Consider the following 19481-nt stretch of genomic DNA (forward strand, 5'->3'; position numbering starts at 1 on the left):
AACACACCTCCGAGCAGGGCACACAAGTTTGCACATTCAGGCTCCTTTTATCCCTTGTGGCAAATGTGCCAGAGCAGGTACTCAGCTGAAATGTTTTCCTGGAGCACCATGGTTACTTCTGAAACCATGCAAGTCATAAGTGACATGCTAAAGACATCTCAGCTAGCAAATCCACATGCAAGAGACTCAGTCAATTTTCTACTGCCATCTCAGCCAGACACTGCCAGGAGTTCCTCTTCATTCCTTACTCTGTTTTCCATATTTAAAATGCATAGCTCTTGCTCTTCAAAAAGACACTGTCTCACTGTAAAATATCCTACTTAACAGCAAGGCCTCCAAAATGCCTCCTAAGTTTGCTTCATGGGGAAAAGAAGGCTTTCTCCTGGGGAACACTTAGCTATTTATGCACATATTGCCCCTCTGCTTTCATCAAATCATGTAGCCCTGAAGATCAGAGAAAATTGGTTCCACTCAAAAGAAAAACAGATTAGATGGTCCAAAAAAGAAAGCTCCACTTGTTCTTAAAAGCCTGCTTATTCAGGAGGGTAGGAAGTATTTGCTCAATAAATACTTCCTCAGATGCTGACTGCTTAGTGCCAAAAAGGGACAGACTAGCAGATGATCAGAAATGGTGAGGGGATGGTACAGAGATGGCAAAGGAAACAAGAGAGCAAGATGAGAGGAACAAACCCCAAATGCTTCTTAAAAGCAGCATCTTTACTGCACAACAAAAAACAGCCTCCAGGGAAGAGTGTGAGCTCTAGCATGGCCAGCAGCAGACACTGCCTTCATTCTCTTTAAGAGACACCTCTTTTGCTATGCAAAACTCCAAGGTGCAACTGCCTCTCTGTGTCATTTTTAAGGGACTAAAATTTACTCCAAGGTTTATTGCATGTAAGCTCTCTAAGTTTACCAAAACAGTTTGGAAGGAGTTATGAAAATGACTCTGAACTAGAGCCAAACCAACTTGCATGAGAAAATTCCCATAAGCATCTCACAGCAGCACTTCAATCAGCTACAACACACTAAGCTGAACTCCACAGAGTGGTAAATCTTAGTTCCAGCATTATTAAATGGAAAAAGAAGCCTCACTCACGTTGAACAGGACATTTTCATTTGGCATCTGAATGTGCAGCTATGTCCAGTAATTGATTTTGATCAGGTAGAGATAATTACACAGACAGCTATTACTAGATGGGCAGTAAATGCTGCAAGACCTATTAAAAAGTTATTGGAAGCAGGTTTTTCCCTGTGCTAATGCACAGTTGCTAGATGACCACCTTCGAGCCATCTGCATACTGCAAGGCACCATGATTAGAAACCAGGGGCCAGCATCACACAACCACAGAATGTTGGGGGGTCAAAGGGACCTCCAGAGATCACCCAGTCCAAGCCCCCTGCCAGAGCAGGAGCACCCAGGGCAGGTCACACAGGAACACATCCAGCTGGGTTTCGGATGTCTCCCGAGAAGGAGACTCCACAACCTCTCTGGGCAGCCTGCTCCAGGGCTCTGGCACCCTCACAGGGAAAAAGTTTTCCCTCTTGTTCCTCTGCTCCAGCTTGCACCCCTTGCCCCTTGTCCTGTCATTTGGCATCCCTGAGCAGAGCCTGGCTCCATCCTCCTGACACTGTCCTGCACATCTTTATCAGTAGGAATGCAGGCAGAACAAACCACTGTGCCCAAGCAGCTCAGGTAAGTACTATGAGCCATGTTTATTAACTCCAGACAGCTGGCAAGCTTGGGGCTTTCTCCTTGCCCCCTCCTGGAGGAAGCAGCTGTGGTTCTCAGGTACAAAGAGGCTCCATTTCCGAGTTCCTTTGCCCCAGCACTACCCTTTTCAAGCAGAGTTTGGGACAATCTCCAGCTGAGGGTGGGGAGGCAGGAGAAGGCCAGCAGGGAGGGAAGACTCAATTCATTCAAGCTTTTGCTGAAGTCCCTGCAGGTGGATTATTGTAGGTATATTACAAAATACCACCATGAGTGTCTAACAGCAGCTTGTTAGGAGAGATGCAGTAAAACCTTTTATTAAATAGAGTACAGCAAAAGCAGCTGTAGCAAGCCATGCCCTCCAGAGCGCCAGGAAACCACCTGCTACTCCAGTGGTGTTTCATGCAGAAGCCACTGCTAAGTAGGAAATTAAAATGGCTAAATATTTTCAAATTAATCTTGGGGCAACCAAACTACTGGTCTCAAAATTGCATTAACTAAGAGCAAGGAAGCACACTGGCAACTACACATGAGTTTTGACACATGGGGAACCCCCTGGGCCACACACAAGGTGAGGAAAGGGCTGTGGACAGCAGTTGATAAGAAGGCCAATCTTGGGAGGCAGAGCCTTTGCATGCTTCTCAGCAGGTACTCAAGTGCTGTAAAGCAGCAAGACTCCTGTGCACAAGCTGATCTGCTGCTGCACCTTGAACACTACACCCTGCAGCAACAAGGAGCCTTCTGCACAGCCCACCAGGAGCCTTCTGCACAGCCCCCCAGGAGCCTTCTGCACAGCCCACCCACCACAATCAGTGCTTGGCCCAAGCTAAAAGGACAATTAGCTATCTGCACAGGGAACACCAGCAGGCAGCTAGTTCCAGCTGAACACCTACAGGTACCACCACTGCCATTTCACTGGAAAGAAAACATTGCTGTGCAGAAATTGTTTTTATCCTAAAATGCCAAAAGCAGAAGTGCCTGAGCAGCTTCAGCACGCTCCTCTTGCGACTGAACTCAGGTTCTATGTGCAGCAACAGGAGTGAATCTCAGCTTGTCCCACAACTCCATGCACAGCTCACTTGGCTTGACTTTACTGAGGACAGAGGTGCTGAAACAATCAGCATCTAGGTAATAAACTGTCATTTACAAGCACCACTTTTGAGTGGCATACTCTCAGATCTGTCATGAACAACAAAAAAAGATGAGAGTCTTGACATTTAGGTGACTGTCCTGGGAAAGTTAGCTGCAGAAGGTTTGGTAGAATGGAGAGCCACAAGGACAACTGGGGGATTTGAACATTTCTCCTGCAAGAGACCTGGGGCTGTTTAGTCTGCAGAAGAGAAGGCTGAGAAGGGATCTGGCCAATGTCTGTAAATATCTGAGGGGTGGGTGTCAGGGTGAAGGTGATGGTCCCTTTTGGGTGGTGCCCAGTGACAGGACAAGGGACAATGGTACACACTGGCACACAGGAGGTTCCACCTCAACATGAGGAGACACTTCTTTATGGTGAGGGTGCCAGAGCCCTGGAGCAGGCTGCCCAGAGAGGTTGTGGAGTCTCCTTCTCTGGAGACATTCCAAACCCAGCTGGATGTGCTCCTGTGTGAGCTGCCCTGGGTGACCCTGCTCTGGCAGGGAGGTTGGACTGGGTGATCTCTGGAGGTCCCTTCCAACCCCCAACATTCTGTGATTTCAGGTGAAGAGAACAGCTGTATGCACATGAGAAGATAAAAAGAGATGTCCACTGTTATTTCCATGCTACCCAATTGCTCCCAGCTTTTCCATGGATGCAGCCAGAGCTGAGCTGTGTACAAGGCAAGCAAAGTAGACCATCCTGAACAGGGCAGGAAACGAAGTTTTATTTGTTGGACAGAATAAATCAAGTAAGATGTAATGTCTGTTGATGACAATCAAACTGCTAGCATATGCACTCAGGACTCTGATCTACTCTGGCCACCAGATGCTCCCTCCTCGTGGCAGGCTGCTACAAAGAATGCAGAGTTTATTGTGGCTTAAGCAGATTTTTCTGATGCTGTTAAGTACTTTTCTAAAGTTTTACTGCAAAAGCTTAACATTCTTCATGATTGTAAGCAAATATCTAGGATGAGCAACCTGTATCCCACAGGCTATAATGCAGCAAGGCAGGACAATTCATCTAGGTTGTTCCCTTTGGCCTCTTCTCCTAAGAGCCTCAGCTGCACACCAGATGACTGCACTGGAGCAGGCTGCCTGCTTCCCACCACTGCTTTGTCAAGGAAGCTTGCAGCCTCTCCCTCACCTCTCTGAGAGTCCAAATGGAAATGCACACTGGCAAAAGGGCAGAAGAATTTGAAGAAGAGATGGCCACTTTCCCCTTCCAGGACAATGCATTTACCCCAAACCCTGCCACTTTCTACATCAGAGGCACATATGGGAAAGAGGACCAACAGAAGCAGGCTGCATGAATTACATGGAGTCAGCAGCACACCCCTACCACCCTGCTTCTCAGGTCTTCATTAGGCTCTGCTAGGGAAAAACTGCAGGGCAGACAGTTTAAACACCTGGAATCCAGCACAGTCGCTTCCAGAAGGCAGCAGAACACCACACACACAACACAGTCCAGACTGTCCTCACCCACAGAGTGTCCCAGAAGCCATAAAACATGACACTCACTTGCCACCAAGAATGGAAACAAGCCCATGGGTGGCCAACCCACCCAAAGGACTGGGACACAACTGCTGCCTGCAGCAGACAGCAGAGCAGCACTGGCTCTATTCGTCAGGACACCACTCAGCTCCCAGAGCTGCATGGAAAACCACTGCGGTTCTTTGCAAACAGTCCCTAATGACCAACACAATTCAAAGCATCAAGAGTAATGAGCCTTGGGCCCAAGTAATTGAATACTGCTGCAGCTCTTAGCTCATTTCAGGGATTCATCCCCTAACCTGAAATACTGAATCATGCTGACAGGCTCTTGAGGGGGAACAAAAAAACAGTGCTTCACTATCTAATGAAACCAAAGTACATTCTCAGCTCTGACTGAAAGCACTTGCAATTAATAAAGCCCTTTTACATGACAAAATGTTCCAGAGGAATGATTCATGCATGTCAAACGAGAGTAAAGCAGCTTTGTGTAGCTCATCCTCCGATCCGCTGCAATGTGTAAGGGCAGCTTATCAAGGTCTATAAACAGCTGAGGGGTGGGTGTCAGGATGAAGGTGATGGCCTTGTTTTTGTGGTGCCTTCCAACCCCTAAGATTCTTTGATTCTGTGACTTACACTGAAAAAGAAGGGCACCACCTTACAGCAGTCTGGGCTCTTTGTATCTTTGCATTTTGACAGACAGCTCTGATAGACACCAACTAGCTCAAAGCTGACAGGTGCCTGGGAAAAGGAAACCAAGGGAGGACCTTCAGCAAGCCAAGGTGACAGCCTCAGGACATAGTTTCTTAGCAAGTCAGAGGCAGAGCCACTAAAAAAGGATGCCCAAAGAGAAGGAAAAAAAAAGGGAAAGACTAAATTGCCCAGGTTCTCAATAGAGGGATGAAGTTTAACTGTAGTTACTGATTTGGTGTTGCAGTCAAGTCCATGTTTATTTCAGAGTTGGACTTAAGCTAAGAAGATGACTGAGACAGAGTTTATTGTCCCTAAAGTGTTCAAAATAAAACACAATCTACATCACCTGTGCATTGAAATAATTTAGCAGGAGTCACCCTCTAAGAGCAGCTATTGTCAAGTGACAAGCAAGAACTGAAACACAGGGAAGCTTTCTGCCTAAGTTCAATACCTGTAGCTAATAAACTATAATGGAATCTCCTGGTTTCAGGGCAAAGGCCACTCTTACCAAAAGGAACAAGTTGTCATTGCAGAGCAGACTTTGTCCTTGAAGGAATTAAAAGCATTTTGTCTTTTGGAATTTCAAGATGTGTTTACCAGAGGTGGGTAAATTACAGGGGGTTTCCACTACAGAATCTGCAATCATGCCCATGCTGGAAGAGTAGGTTTTGCTGTAATGAGGAGCTAAAATACATTCCAACAAATTGAACTCTGCTTTAATCTATCAGCAAATGAGGAAAAACTGCTTCCTCTCCAAGGAAATCTCTTCAACTGCATTACCTCACCTTGGTCCCCACTAAACTGCACCAAGCCAAACTCTTCACCCGACTACACGAAACAAAGCTGGATTGTAGGGGCCAGATTTGATGTCAGCTGGATTGGGATAAATCTGGAATTACTCCAAAGTAAATCAATTGAGGCATTCCAGACCTATGCCAGGGAAAGCTGAATCAGAATCTGACCCCAGACTTCTAGGAATGATGCCAAAGATGCTATATAAATCCTTTCACCCTATACCTTGGAACAAAGACACTGACTATGGGCATTACATTTCCTTGCTGTAAGTAGGTCAGAAAAAAAGCAAAGTAAAACCAGTGGAGGTACAAGGATTACTCTCAATCTTTCTGCTTTATACACCTGCATCTACACAGCAGAACAGCTCCTCTGTACTTTTCATAAAGACACCACTTCAATATTATTATTTGCATTTGCCTCAGTAAATCACTTTTCTGGACTATAAATCTGGGAGGCTGTGGTACCTGAGTTGCAAACCTTACATCTACTTGCCCACAGGCAGAATTAAAACACAGAAATACTTCTGTTGCTTTCTACTTTCAAGTCTATCAAACAAGACTAATGGAGTTGGGGGTCTTGTAACTCTGAGATGGGATTCTGTAGCAGTGGCATTGCAGTGATCCCTGCTTTGTTTCTCTTCCTTCCCAAAGCTCAAGAGCCTGCACCATGACATGACCTCCAATCACCAATCCACCACATTCAGAGAGTCACAGAATGGTTGGGTTGGAAGGGACATTAAAGATCATCCAGTTCCAACCCTGCTGCCATGGGCAGGGACACCTTCCACCAGCTCAGGTTGCTCAAGGCCTCATCCAACCTAGCCTTGAACACCTCCAGGGAGGAAGCAACCATGACCTCCCTGGGCAACCTATTCCAGGGTCTCACCACCCTCATGGTAAAGAATTTCTTCCTAATCTCCAGTCTAAATCTGCACTCCTCAAGCTTCAAACCCTTCCCTCTCATCCTGTCACTACAAACTCCTGTGAAAAGTCCCTTCCTGGCTTTCCTGAAGGCCCCGAGGTACTGGAAGGCCACTACTACGTCTGGAACCTTCTCTTCTCCAGGCTGAACTACCCCAGCTCCCTCAGCACCTCACAGCAGAGGTGTTCCAACCCCCCCAGTCACCTTCATGGCCCTCCTCCGGGCCCAATCCATCAGGTCCATGTCCTTCCTGTGTTGAGGGCTCCAGAGCTGGACACAGCACTGCAGGTGAGGTTCCCCCAGAGCAGAGGGGCAGAATCTCCTCTCTCCATCTCTGGCCCTGCTGCTTTTGATGCAGCCCAGGCTGCCATCAGCCTTCTGGGCTGCAAGTGACCGTTGTTGCTCCACCAGAGCTCCCAAGTCCTTTTCTGCACAGCTGTTTTCTATCACCTCATCCCCCAGCCTGCATTGCTAACGAGGATCATTCCAACCCAGGTGCAGGACTTTGCAGTTGGACTTGTTGAACCTCATGAGGTTCACCTGTGCCCACCTCTCCAGCTTGTCTAGATCCTTCTGGATAACAGCCCATCCCTCTAGCATGTTGACAGCACCATTCAGCTTGGTGTCACCTGCAAGCTTGCTGATTAGGTCACCTGTGCCCTATGGCACACTACTAAAATAGTCTCAACAAATAATGAGTGGGATGAGGCTGATCAGAGGATGGTGCATTTAGGTAACACAGCTAAGAGGAGCTGAGACTTTCCCACAGTTGAGGTCTTCTCTGTGTGCCAACTTTGGCCTTCACCACATCACCCAGGATGCTAATTCAACACACTAACCCAGTATAAACAAAGACATCAAGACTCTTCATCACCTTTTGAGGGCAGATTCTGTTTTCTGAGGTAAGCAAACTGCAATTCACCTCACAGTAAGACCCAAGCCAGCACGTGGAAGTAGGCTAAAGTCAGAAGAAAGATGGAGGACGTGGCATGAGGTCCACCAGCTACACAAACCAAAGGGAAGACAAGAAGGCACAAGGCAACATAGAATCATAGAATCAATAAGGTTGGAAAAGACCTCAAAGATCATCGGGTCCAACCTGTCACCCAACACCTCATGACTAGACCATGGCACCAAGTGCCACCTCCAATCCCCTCTTGAACACCTCCAGAGACGGTGACTCCACCACCTCCCTGGGCAGCACATTCCAATGACGAACAACACTCTCAGTGAAGAACTTTCTCCTCACCTCAAGCCTAAACCTCCCTTGGCAAAGCTTGAGACTGTGTCCTCTTGTTCTGGTGCCAATTGCCTGGGAGAAGAGACCAACCCCCTCAAAAATACTCACAAGCCTGAGGAGAGCTGCTATTATTTCACAGGTTTTTTTGTCCAAATCATATTTTATAGAACTTAGAAACACTGACAGGGAAAGAGGAGACCTAACATGGAAGAGTGAAGAGGTGAGAAGAAGAAAAATCCATTTCTATAGTTAAATATGAAAGCACAATCACAGCTAAATTGGAGTTCTCAGTGTAAAGGAAGAAGCTGTTCAGGGACTCAGTGCCCACATTTCCAATGCTTATGAAAGAAAAAAATCCAACACTTAGAAATAAAAAAAAATAATAATAAATAATGACAAAACAAAACAAATCAAGGTGAGAAAGTGAAAATAGAAGATTAAAAGAGTTTGTCCAAAAGCCAAAGGCTGTAAAAAAGTGCAAATCAGAAACACATGGCTCATGGAGCACTGATTGCTGCTGAGCTACAAGATGATCCAGAAAAGAACAAGCCCCATAGCCACATCAATTTTAGAACAAAACCACGGAATAACTGGGCTCCAGGCAGCTGCTCTGAAGCAAAAGAATCATTCAAAGCATAGGGGAAACTAAACTACTGAAATATTGAGAGAAGTGCCAGAAATTCAGCACTGTGCAGGATTCCCTAAAAGATCTGTACACGTAGAAAACTATCCCAACACGTCCAAACTACAGCATCCTGACAAGGCTCCAAATTGAATGAGACTCCTTGGCTAGTCAGGTGTTCCAAGGCAAACAAATTACATCTGCATGAGCAAATGAAGAGCAGGCTATCCAAGTCTGATGGTTAGTCCTCTGACTTCAAGCCTCACCACGCTTTTGCCATCACTGAACAGCACACACACGCACCCCAACAAAACCCAGCACCACCTCCCAAAGCAGCCGCATTCAGTGCAACCACTGCAACCCAGGGGAGGGCAGAGACAGCAAAGCACTGCTCCAGATCTGCAGCTAGCTTCACCACCCTGACAAAAACTTCATGGCACTATACAAGCCTTCTGTCTTCATAACCAGCCTGCACGCTCTATCTGCCGCTGCAATCGTCTCCCCGTTGAGCTCAGCTCCTGCTCTCAGCATTCTTTGCTGGCAGCCTCGATGGCTGTCAGATAGGAAGGTGTCTGCTGCTCTGACAGTCATGCTTGTGGGCTGCTCCCCACTTTCTCAATTTATTATTATATGCCTTCAAAACCTGCTTTGCAATGCCTGATAAAAGGAACAGTGCTTAACTGTCTGTATGCTGTGCCCTTCCGAGTGCTTGTATCCTACAGTCCTCCCTGATCCTGTAATTAGTTATCCTTGGGGTAGAGAGTTTTCATCTGTCTATACATCAGCATAATCCTGATGCACTGTGTCCTGATCAAAGGCAAGGACTCAGACGTGAAGCAGTAATACAGATGTTACATTTCTCCTTGAATCTCCTCATCTGCATCAGTTGCAAAACTAAAAACCACAGAATTCAAGGTTGAATACAAAGATTAGTCTTGTGGTCAGTTACAGTGTCAGGAAGGTGAAGGAAACAGGCAGGAAGACTGGCATTCCTGATTTACACAGTCCACATTCAGAGCATCTAGTTTGGGCAGAGGAGTGTTGAGGCATGGACAGAGTTGTAAATTTTAGCTAAGAGAAGAATTTAAGTAGAAAACAAGTTAAGGGTCCAACAGGACAAAAAAGGAGAAGAAGCCCAGGAGGAAAATCAGCATCAGCAGCGATTTAGCAAGGGGATTGCAACTGTAGAGAGAAGTCCTGGGATTTAATATATAGAGATAAGTAATAAGAATTTAATACCCTCTAAAACAAGACAAAACATCCATGAGGAAGTCTCATGAGAGTCAATGACTGCCTTCCAATAGCTGAAGGGATCCTACAGGTAGTCCCTGCAGAGGGACTTTTCCTGAGGGTGTCTAGAGACAGGACAAGGGGGAATGGTTTGAAGCTGAGGCAGAGCAGGGTTAGAGTGGAGCTTACAAAGAAATTCTTCGATAGGAGGGTAGTGAGACTCTGGAATAGGCTGCCCAGGGAGGTTGTGGATGTCTCTTCCTTGGGGGTGTTGAAGGCCAGGCTAGATGAGGCCTTGGGCAGCAGAGTCTAGTGGAGAGGTGTCCCTGCCCATGGTGGGGAGGCTGGAGGAGGTGAGCTCTGAGGTCCCTTCCAACCTGAGCCAGTCTAGGATTCTACAACCTTTGAGAACTAAACTAAACTTTATTGCTAATTATGCTCTTCACTAAGTTCCCTGCAGAAGAGTTCCAGTGGGAAACCAGAAGTTCATTTTACTCCCATACTCCACCACAGCAGTATTCTGTTTCATTCAGGTTTCTCACTCAGTGACTACAAAGATTTTCCTGCCAGCCGGTTTTAACTGCCGCACGGAAACCTACAACAGAGGAATTTGTCAAAACACCTTCTTGTTACAAAACACTTTCAAACAGTAATTGAAGAAATAAATTTCAAGCTGTCAACTTTTTAAGCCTTATCCTCAGAAAACAGCAGAAAAGTGCTCTCATTTACATTCCTGTTAGTCGATGATAATCCTTCTGTGGTGCAGCCCCAGCTCTGCGCCTCCTGAGTGTACACAGCACTGAGTCATTTGCTCCAATGTCAGCTGCAATTTTCAAGCATCCTTTCTTGCCTCTGAACCTTAAACATCTGTAACAAATACTTGTTTTGAGAGTGCTTTACAGCCCCAGCATCTGACCTTCTGCTGCATGCTCCACAAAACTTCAGTTTCCAATGCCATGCAACCAGGCTATCTGGTCACTGCAGCAGTAGCCAGTATCAAGGATTAGTTTTGGCTGCACAAAGTCATGGGCTCCAAATCCTGTTCTGCAGCTCTACAATTAGTTGCAATTTGCTGCTTCTAAAACCAAATTTCTCATGGACCATTTGGTCTTCAAGAATCTTACCTTAACACTGGAGAAGTCCTCAGCATGTAGCTGTTGGCATCCACAGGTGTGGATATGCACATCTGCACAGATTCTAACCACAGAATGCAAGCATCTCACAGCACATCTCATCCCCTGCTATCACCAGGTGACCCACCTGGATGAGGGAAAGGCTGTGGATATTGTCCCCTTGGAATTTAGTAAAGCCTTTGACACCATCTCCCACAGCATTCTCCTGGAGAACTTTGGGGCCCATGGCATAGCCCAGTGGACTCTGCTGGATTCTCAACTGGCCAGATGGGCCCCAAAGAGCTGTGACAAACAGACTTAAATCCAGCTGGTGGCTAGTCACAAGCTGTGTTTGGGTTGTGCCAGGAGAAGTTTAGGTTGGACATAAGGAAAAACTTCTTTAGTGAGAGAGTGGTGAGGGTTTTGAACAGGCTGCCCAGGGAAGTGGTGGACTCACCACCCCTGGAGGTGTTCAAGAAGCTGTGGTGCCTCAGGACATGGTTTAGTGGTCACGGCAGTTGGGTTATGGTTGGACTTGAGGATCTTAAAGATCTTTTCCAACCTTAAGGACTCTGTGATTCCACATGCTTTGTGTCTAGCATACATAGGACTAGAGAGTTCTGCTCCAGCAACAAAAGTCTCTTAGCTCTGGAGCCAGAAAGAATTATTACAAGAAAGATCCAATGTAATGGAAAAGTAGTTTCCAACATTCTTTCTGTACCTAATTATTGATGTCAAATGTTATCAGCTCATCATGCTGCCTATCAAACACTGAAGAGCTTTGCACACACTGGAATTTTCTTTTGCATGACCCTGAATGTAAGTGGAAGATTCTGTGCTGAAATTGAAATGTGAACAAGGCATTAAGAAGAAAACCAAACACACACACACAGAAACACAAACCAAGCCCACAAAACCTCTCAAAAGCACCACACCTGACTAAAAACAGGTTACCACTGACATACCCAATGACCTCTTTTAACTAAATCAGTCACACAACTGCATATTTCAGCTTCACTGTGAGAGAAGGAAATCTTCCCTGAGCGTGCAAATCAGTGCAGTGGACAAATCCTTGAGAGGAAGCAAACAAAAAGCCCTTTGAGACTCTCACACAGAAGAATTCTCCCAAGTACACTCAAGCAAGTACTGTAACTTCTAAAGGGAAAAGAGAATTACACTCCAGGATCTTAGAGCTCTCCTTCACTAACAACAACACATCTTCTGAGGAATGCCCAGTGTTGAGTGGTGCTACACGCAACTGTCTCAAGCAACCAGCACTGCTTCTTGGGAGGCAGAAATTGCTCTTGAAATCCATTTCTTGTCTAGTCACAGGAAAATCCTGGCAGAGCACTATGAACATGCCTTGACACTTGCAAGAATACAGCTACAGCTCATAAAGAATTAAAACAGGCATCAAGAAGGATGCTAACCACGTTGAGAACAGCAGTATGAGCCCCTCAGAACCTGACAGGGACTACAGCTTCACGTGTCAGATCCTTCAGAAGGCTTGGAGAAGAGGGACCTATAGGAGCTGTTATTCTCATCAACCTCCCAAGTGTAGGAAAGCACTCAGCATGTTTCTTACCTGAGCTCCATCCTTTAATTTCAAGATGCATTCCATTGTATTGATAGTGATGACAACTGGCTCTGATCCCAGCTTTGTCCATGGCACATGAATTCGAAGTTCATGAATATGACCACTTAAAAAAGTAAAGGGAAGCTTCAGCTCCTAACAACAACAACAAGAGAACAATGAGTTAATTAATTAATGAAACACACCCACGTTCAAGATGAATCTGCAACACAAACCAGCACAGTTCTAGCACAAGACACAAGCCAAAAATCTCTTCTCCCTCCCCAGATCAGCAGTATGCCATGGGGCCTGGCAACTGCCTCGACGTTTGGATTATCACATTCGTGATAACAAAAAAGTTTAAAACCAAATCCCTCACATGAAGCTACTGCAAAACCTGTCACTATTCAAGAGACAAACAGAAATGACTCAGGGGAGCACAAATGCTTACACTGACAGGCATTATTCTGAAGAGCACAGGTCTGGAATTAAGCAAACATGGAGGAAGCCAGGGGATGTGGTTTGCCCTCTTGGCTGCCAGGGCACACCACTGGCTCCTAGTGAGCCTGCCGCTGATCAGCACTGCCAGCTTCTTAACTGGTAAAGTCAGGGGCAGAAATCTTTCTTCAGAACTTCAGAATTCCCTCAGCAATGCTGGGCAACCCAGGGTTTAGACACCATTGCACCTTGGCTCACTTCAGATACTTCATGCTTTGACTCAGTACTACTAATGAATGAGCAGAAGCTAAGCAGAGAAGGTCCAGACAAACGTCTGGAAGCGGCCCCAGGAAAGCCTGACCTCCTGCACTGCTTGACCCTAACCCTAGCCTTGCTTTATATAAGATGCACATGCATAAAATTTGAGGACAAGTGGATTTTGCATTTAGTATTTGACATATAAAGTCTACCTACAGAATATTTCTGTGAGGCTAATTAATATCATTACTTGCCTAACACCTTGAAACTGTCATCAAATCTCACTGGCATGTTTTGAAAGGCCATTAAAAACTCTGATTTTTCTAAGTACTTCCCATACTCTAAATTCAGAGTTGAAGTAACCACAGCTGCAATGGTGACAGGCTAGCACATCAACATGGTCTCTCATTACTCACCCAGAAGAGAAGGCAACTATTCTTCTACATGCACACCTAGCACCAACACAGTGAACAGCCCCATCTCCCCCAGCCTGTCCTTGTAGCAGAGGGTCTCCACCCCCCTGATCATTTGTGTGGCTCTGCTCTGGACCTGCTCCATCAAGCCCATGTCTCTCCTGTGTTTGGGGTCCCAGAGCTGGACACAGCACTGCAGGTGAGGTCTCCCCAGAGCAGAGCAGAGGGGCAGAATCTCCTCTCTCCATCTCTGGCCATGCTGCTTTTGATGCAGCTCAGGCTGCCATTGGCCTTCTGGGCTGCAAGTGCTTATGGTTGGCTCATGTCCAGCTTACACACCAGTGGCCCCAAGTCCTCTGCAGGACTGCTCTCAATCTCATCACCTCCAGCCCAGATTGGTATCTACAACTGCCCCAACTCAGGTGCAGGACCTTGCACTTTGCCTTATTGAATCTCATGAGATTCTCCTTCCACCTCTGCAGCCTGTCCAGGTCCCTTTGGATGGCACCCATCCTGCCCTTCAGTCTTACCAACCACACTCAGTTTGGTGTCACCTGCAAACTTGCTGAAGCTGCCTCAGCCTTGCTCTTGATATCATTGATGAAGATATTGAGCAGCACTAGTCCCAGTACAGACCCTTGAGGCATCCAAGAGTTAAGAGCAGATAAAGTGCAGCCACTGCTGACCAAATCTTCGGAAAGGCCAGCTGGACAAAACATATCTCTACTTCATTGTTTTTTCAGTACATCTTGAAGTGGGAAGGCAGTGGTATTAACAAGCTTTCATTAATGAAGTTAAGCACATCTGCATCTGTCTCAAGTCAAGGAAACTCTTGGCTTCATCCTTGCCCAAGCTTGCCCAAAGCCATGCCTGATTTCTAGTCCCCATTCCAAAAGATGCCACTTACAGACTTCCTTACAAAAACACTTTGTGGAAACAAATTAATAAGGCTCTTCCAAGTGTTTTTTCTTCATCTCATTCCCCAACATACTAAGGGATTGCAGCTAAAAGCCTCTCTCCTACAAACTCTGCCTCAGGCTCACAATCACCACTAATAAAATTTTAATCCAAATGGTCCCAGTTAAGCCACTGAAAAGCAAAGTACTGGGCACTTCAGCTACAGATGGTGAAACAGCACCTCATGGACCACAGCTTTGGGGGGGAGGGGTGGGGCAGAGTGCTGACAGATAAACCATAGAAATAAAATGCAATCTAAACATACAACTTAAAAGGCACTGTTTTTACTAATCAAGACAGCAAACTGTGACTATTAAGAGAACTAAGTTCCCTTTGCAGACTAACAGGCACCTTAATTCCTGTCACTCATCAATACTGTAAAGCCTATTTAGATCCTGACGTGCTCACAAGTATGAAGCTGACTTCAGACAGCACTCCACAACAGATCTTTTTCCACTGTGTGCTGGAAGAATTTAACACATCCTCATTTTTGTCTAGTTAACCTGAGGATATTGCAAGAAACAGAAGTAGGAATTCTTGCAAAACAAGGTGACAGGCCCAAATGCACAGCACATTTAGGAGGCACAGCTGTGCTTTTTCAAAGGAATTTGGATACAAATGCTGTCTGACATGATCCTAATTGCACAAGCAAATTTCCCTTAAAGCAACACAGAGAAATCTTTGTTGTGCTATTTCAGCAGACAACACAAAACAAACCAGATTTAGCAACTTGTTCATAATACAACCTAACAAAGACCATTTTCATTCCTCCTCCTTTCCTGCCAGAGCAGGATCACCCAGGGCAGGTCATACAGGAACGCATCCAGGGGGGTTTTGCAAGTCTCCAGAGAAGGAAACTCCACAACCTCTCTGGGCAGCCTGCTCCAGGGCTCTGGCACCCTCACCATAAAGAAGTGTCTGCTCATGTTGAGGTGGAACTTCCTGTGTGCCAGTTTGTACCCATTGCCCCTTGTCCTGTCACTGGGCACCACCCAAGAGAGACCACCCCTCAGATATTTACAGATATTGATAAGATCCCCTATCAGCCTTCTCCTCCCAAGATGAAACATTCCCTGGTTTATTCTTCTCTCAGTGGCTACATTGTCTAAATCTCCCCTTATTTTTGCTGCATTTCTCTCAGCTCCTTCACCTGGATACATCAGGACACAGGAGTCCAGCTAAAGCTTGCTACACTACACATAACAGAAAACAGCTTTATCTGTCTCTCACACTCAACTCCTTGAGCTGTCAACTCAGATAAGGACAAATGGAAACAGTCTCTCCACTAGGACTTAACCAGTTCACATTGGCAGCAAGCTAGAAATCCTGTGTCAGGTGTTTCACTTGGTCAAGTTTGTCTTTGTAAGACAAAGTTTTAGAGCTTCTGACCTAATCCACACAGAACAGCTGACAGATCTGCCCCTCGGTTTCTCCTAAGTTCAGATACAAGTGGAACAATGAAAACTGAAGAGATAAACCAACACAGAGAACACAAACTTGTTTAGCATGCATCATGACAAATACATCCTACTTGGCTCTGTGACATTTTGAACTCATTACTGTATGCAATCACTAAACACGACTGGACAAGAAATTTAGCTCATTCCTGCTGCAAAGCCAGAGCTCCTGAGGAAGAAACATCTCCACAAAAAAAGCCTTCTTCTTCACTTCAAGAATGGGCAAAGAATTACCATCCATCAATACAGAAATGACATGGAATTAATGGGTTAGTTGATTAGGTGGTGTTGGATGATAGGTTGGATGCGATGATCTTGAAGGTCTCTTCCAACCTGGTCTATTCTATTCTATTCTTTTAAATGCAGGGGGGGCAGAGAAAGGACTTGGACATGAAGAAATATTCATAGCTTCATAGAATACCAGGTTGGAAGGGACCTCAAGGATCATCCAGTCCACCCTTTCACTGTTTGGACCTGTGCAGAGCAATCTAAACTATTCAGTCAGCTTCTTTTAAACCCAAGACACAGACACCACTGTAAATACAACATACCTGTTCAAGCACATCCAGCTTTAACTCAAGTTTACTAAGCACAACATCTCCACCCCAGAGTGACAACTGCAGATCCGAAGGCTTCAAGTTCTTTATGTAGCGATTCACATAGCTCATCAAAATAGGAGTTACATAGGACTCCAGCATTCTGGAAGATCTCTGTATTACAGGTCAAGCACTGGGAAGGGGGGAAAAAAAGGACAAGACAATGATATATTCTTTCTAAATCTGCCAGCCTAATTCTGAATAAAGCAAGAGCCACGCTGTTTGGGTGTACTTCAGACTCTGCTTTTCAGACAGACACACCTCCGTGCAGAGACACGCTTACATGGAAAGGTTAAGCACAGAGCAAGATGAAAGCGCAGCTATCTGCGTCCGAAGAAGGACGCGAAGCAGCGGATCACGCTGTTGGTCACTTCGGCTGGTTTCAGTCCACACTAACCCACCACCTGAGGTCCACCTCACCGACCCGGACACCTTGCACACTGCGCTCACTGCGGAAACGTCAGCGTCGTGCCACCCTCACCTCTAAGCAAACCAACACCCTTCATAACCTGCAGCTACGCTAACGCTTGCCACCACTCCACTCCACTCCCCTCCCACCCCGCACTCCTTCCGGCACCCCTGCCCTCCCTGCCACGCCCAGGAGACCCTTCCCCACCTTCGGCATCGCCGCAGCCTCTCCCAGGCATCAGCACGAAGCCGGGAACCCCGCGCCCGCACCTTCGGGACACCCTTCACACCTCCCTACTCCATCCCCGCGTCCTCTCAGGACCTCCTTACCTGTCCCTCCGAACACCCGCGAGGTTCCGTGCCCCCCGCCCAGCCACCGCCCTCCCCGGGCCGGCCGGGCCGCGGGAGCCCCGCGCAGGCAGCCGCCGCCGCTCGGGCTCAGCCGCACGGACGCTTCCGGGTTCCCCTTCGCGCCTGCACCCCCTCGTCCGGAAGGATTCGGCCGCGGCGCAGCCGAAGCCGGAAGTTCGCCTTGAAGCCGGCGGAAGCGCGGCGTCCTGCCCGGCGCTCTGCCAGGCGCTGACGGCGGGGCTGGCGCGGCCGCGCGCTGCTGCAGGGAGGGGCCGGGGCGGGAGCGGGAGCGGCGGCGCGGCCGAGCCCTGTGAGCGGGAAGCGGCGAGGGAGCGGCGGCTGGCGCGCCCGGCAGCCCTGTCTGCCGTTCCCGAGCGCGGCGGAGGAGGCTCTACCAGCGCGTAGGTGTCCGCGCCATGAGTTGAACTGCCCGTTCGGGGATAGCGAACGTGCTGCCCCTGCCTTTCCTAACGTTTAACCATAACGTTTCATCATAACGTGTGCTCCCGAGGGCAGCTCTGCTGAGCTTCCGAGTGTCACAGTTTCAAACACGACAAAAAAGTTAACTGAGAAATACCGTCAGTGTTCTGTGCCCAGAGCAATCCTCAGGATGTTGATCATAGGGGAAAAGTTCTCCCCACAGCCCTGAGTCCTTCTGGGCTTGCTCCCTGCGGCAGGACGTGCCCTGGGAAGGCCTTGGCATGACTCGGCCTAGGGATGAGCTGGAAAAGAGCTGGGGCTCGGTTTTTTACCAGGGTGAAGAGCGAGCATGGCTTTGATGTGGGTAATGAATCACCTCACAAAGGCCTCAGCTTGGGGTTTGAGAGGAACGCCTGAGGTGTGCCCTGTTGGGATGCATGTTCCTGGAAATCTGAAATCCTGTGTTTGATCTGTGTGCTTACACGGCTGAAAGCAGCAGTGTATGGCACATGGGGCATGGGCATGTCAAGTGGTGCCCAAACTGAGCTCCTCAGGTAGGAGGCAACCTCCCACAGCAGTGTCTTGAAATTGCCTGAGCTAATCAAGGTCTGAGGGCTCCTGGTGGGTTCACTGCCTGTGCTGCCTCTGGCATGCCCCTGCTGAGTTAATCCTAGAATCATAGATCCATAGGTTGAAAGGGACTTTAAGGATCATCCAGTTCCAACCCCTCTGCCATGGGCAGGAACATCTTCCACCAGCCCAGGTTGCTCAAGTTCTCATCCAACCTGGCCTTCAACACCTCCAGGGAGGAGCGTTCATCACCTCCTAGGGCAAGCTGTTCAGTGTCTCATCACCCTCACTGTCAATGAATCTACCCTCATTTTACACAGAGCATTGCCTCACCAGCTGTGCCCTCTTCACTCACGAATCACAGCCTGCAAACTGGTATTCACCTCAAAGAGTTGACTCATCTTGGACTGCCTTTTGTCTTGTGGGGGACACCACTCCCACAGCTCTTACTCAAGCCCATTTGACCATTCTTCAGCCTGTTAACCTGTGGCTAAGAGATGGTGGCAGACAGGCAAGGGACAGAAACACTTTAACAGCATCAGAGCTCTTTACATGCTTCTGCCTTGCAATTTGTCTCATGCCAATATCCTTGAAGAGTTCCTTCACACGACTGCTACGCATTTCTGCTCCTCTGAGAGGGCTGTGGGAGTGGTGAATGTTACTGGTGCAATGCTGTGGGAGTCTGCACTGCAGGCCAGCTCAGTGAAATGATCTGTGTTCATGGAAGCAACCTCATTTCTAGCATAGCCTCCCCATAGAGTTACATTGACAGAACAGAGGGGTGTGCCAGCAGATAAGTTTCACGTTGAAGCACACCCTAGGCACGCATAAAAAAGCCTTCATTTCAGCAGAAAAACATTCCTCTCTTCCTCTGTCCATTAGGTGATCACTTCTGAATGACACATCCCATCAACAATGGAATGCTTTCTGAAAGTGTGGAATTGAAGAGCTACGCCCTAGTTTGATGAAAGTCAGTAAACTAGAAGAAAAGTAGGGGAGACACATAGTGCTCCTGGCAGCTGCTTGGCAGCTCTAGCAGCTCAGAGCAGCTCTGTAATTTTCCTGGCAGTTATTAGCATTTCATTATAACTACCTCCATC

The 19481-nt window shown here is 47.3% G+C and overlaps 1 protein-coding gene across 6 annotated transcripts in view; it reads right to left on the reverse strand.

Moving 5' to 3' along the window:
- The window catches only part of VPS13B (vacuolar protein sorting 13 homolog B), a 327581-nt gene extending 310044 nt beyond the window's left edge, over positions 1–17537 (reverse strand). For all 6 annotated transcript variants that reach the window (XM_068161158.1, XM_068161154.1, XM_068161155.1 and 3 more), the window contains exons 1-3: positions 17371–17537; positions 16588–16765; positions 12526–12669 (exon numbers count right to left, since the gene is read on the reverse strand). In XM_068161158.1, coding sequence (XP_068017259.1) covers positions 12526–12669; positions 16588–16734 — 291 coding nt within the window. In that variant the 5' untranslated portion in view covers positions 16735–16765; positions 17371–17537. The remainder of the gene's footprint in view (positions 1–12525; positions 12670–16587; positions 16766–17370) is intronic.
- Between the last annotated feature and the right edge of the window lie 1944 nt (positions 17538–19481).

This window comes from Melanerpes formicivorus, unplaced genomic scaffold (genome assembly GCF_026170545.1).
Source record: "Melanerpes formicivorus ecotype bairdi unplaced genomic scaffold, bMelFor1.0.p_v2 SCAF_56, whole genome shotgun sequence".
In the NCBI taxonomy this organism is placed as follows: domain Eukaryota; kingdom Metazoa; phylum Chordata; class Aves; order Piciformes; family Picidae; genus Melanerpes; species Melanerpes formicivorus.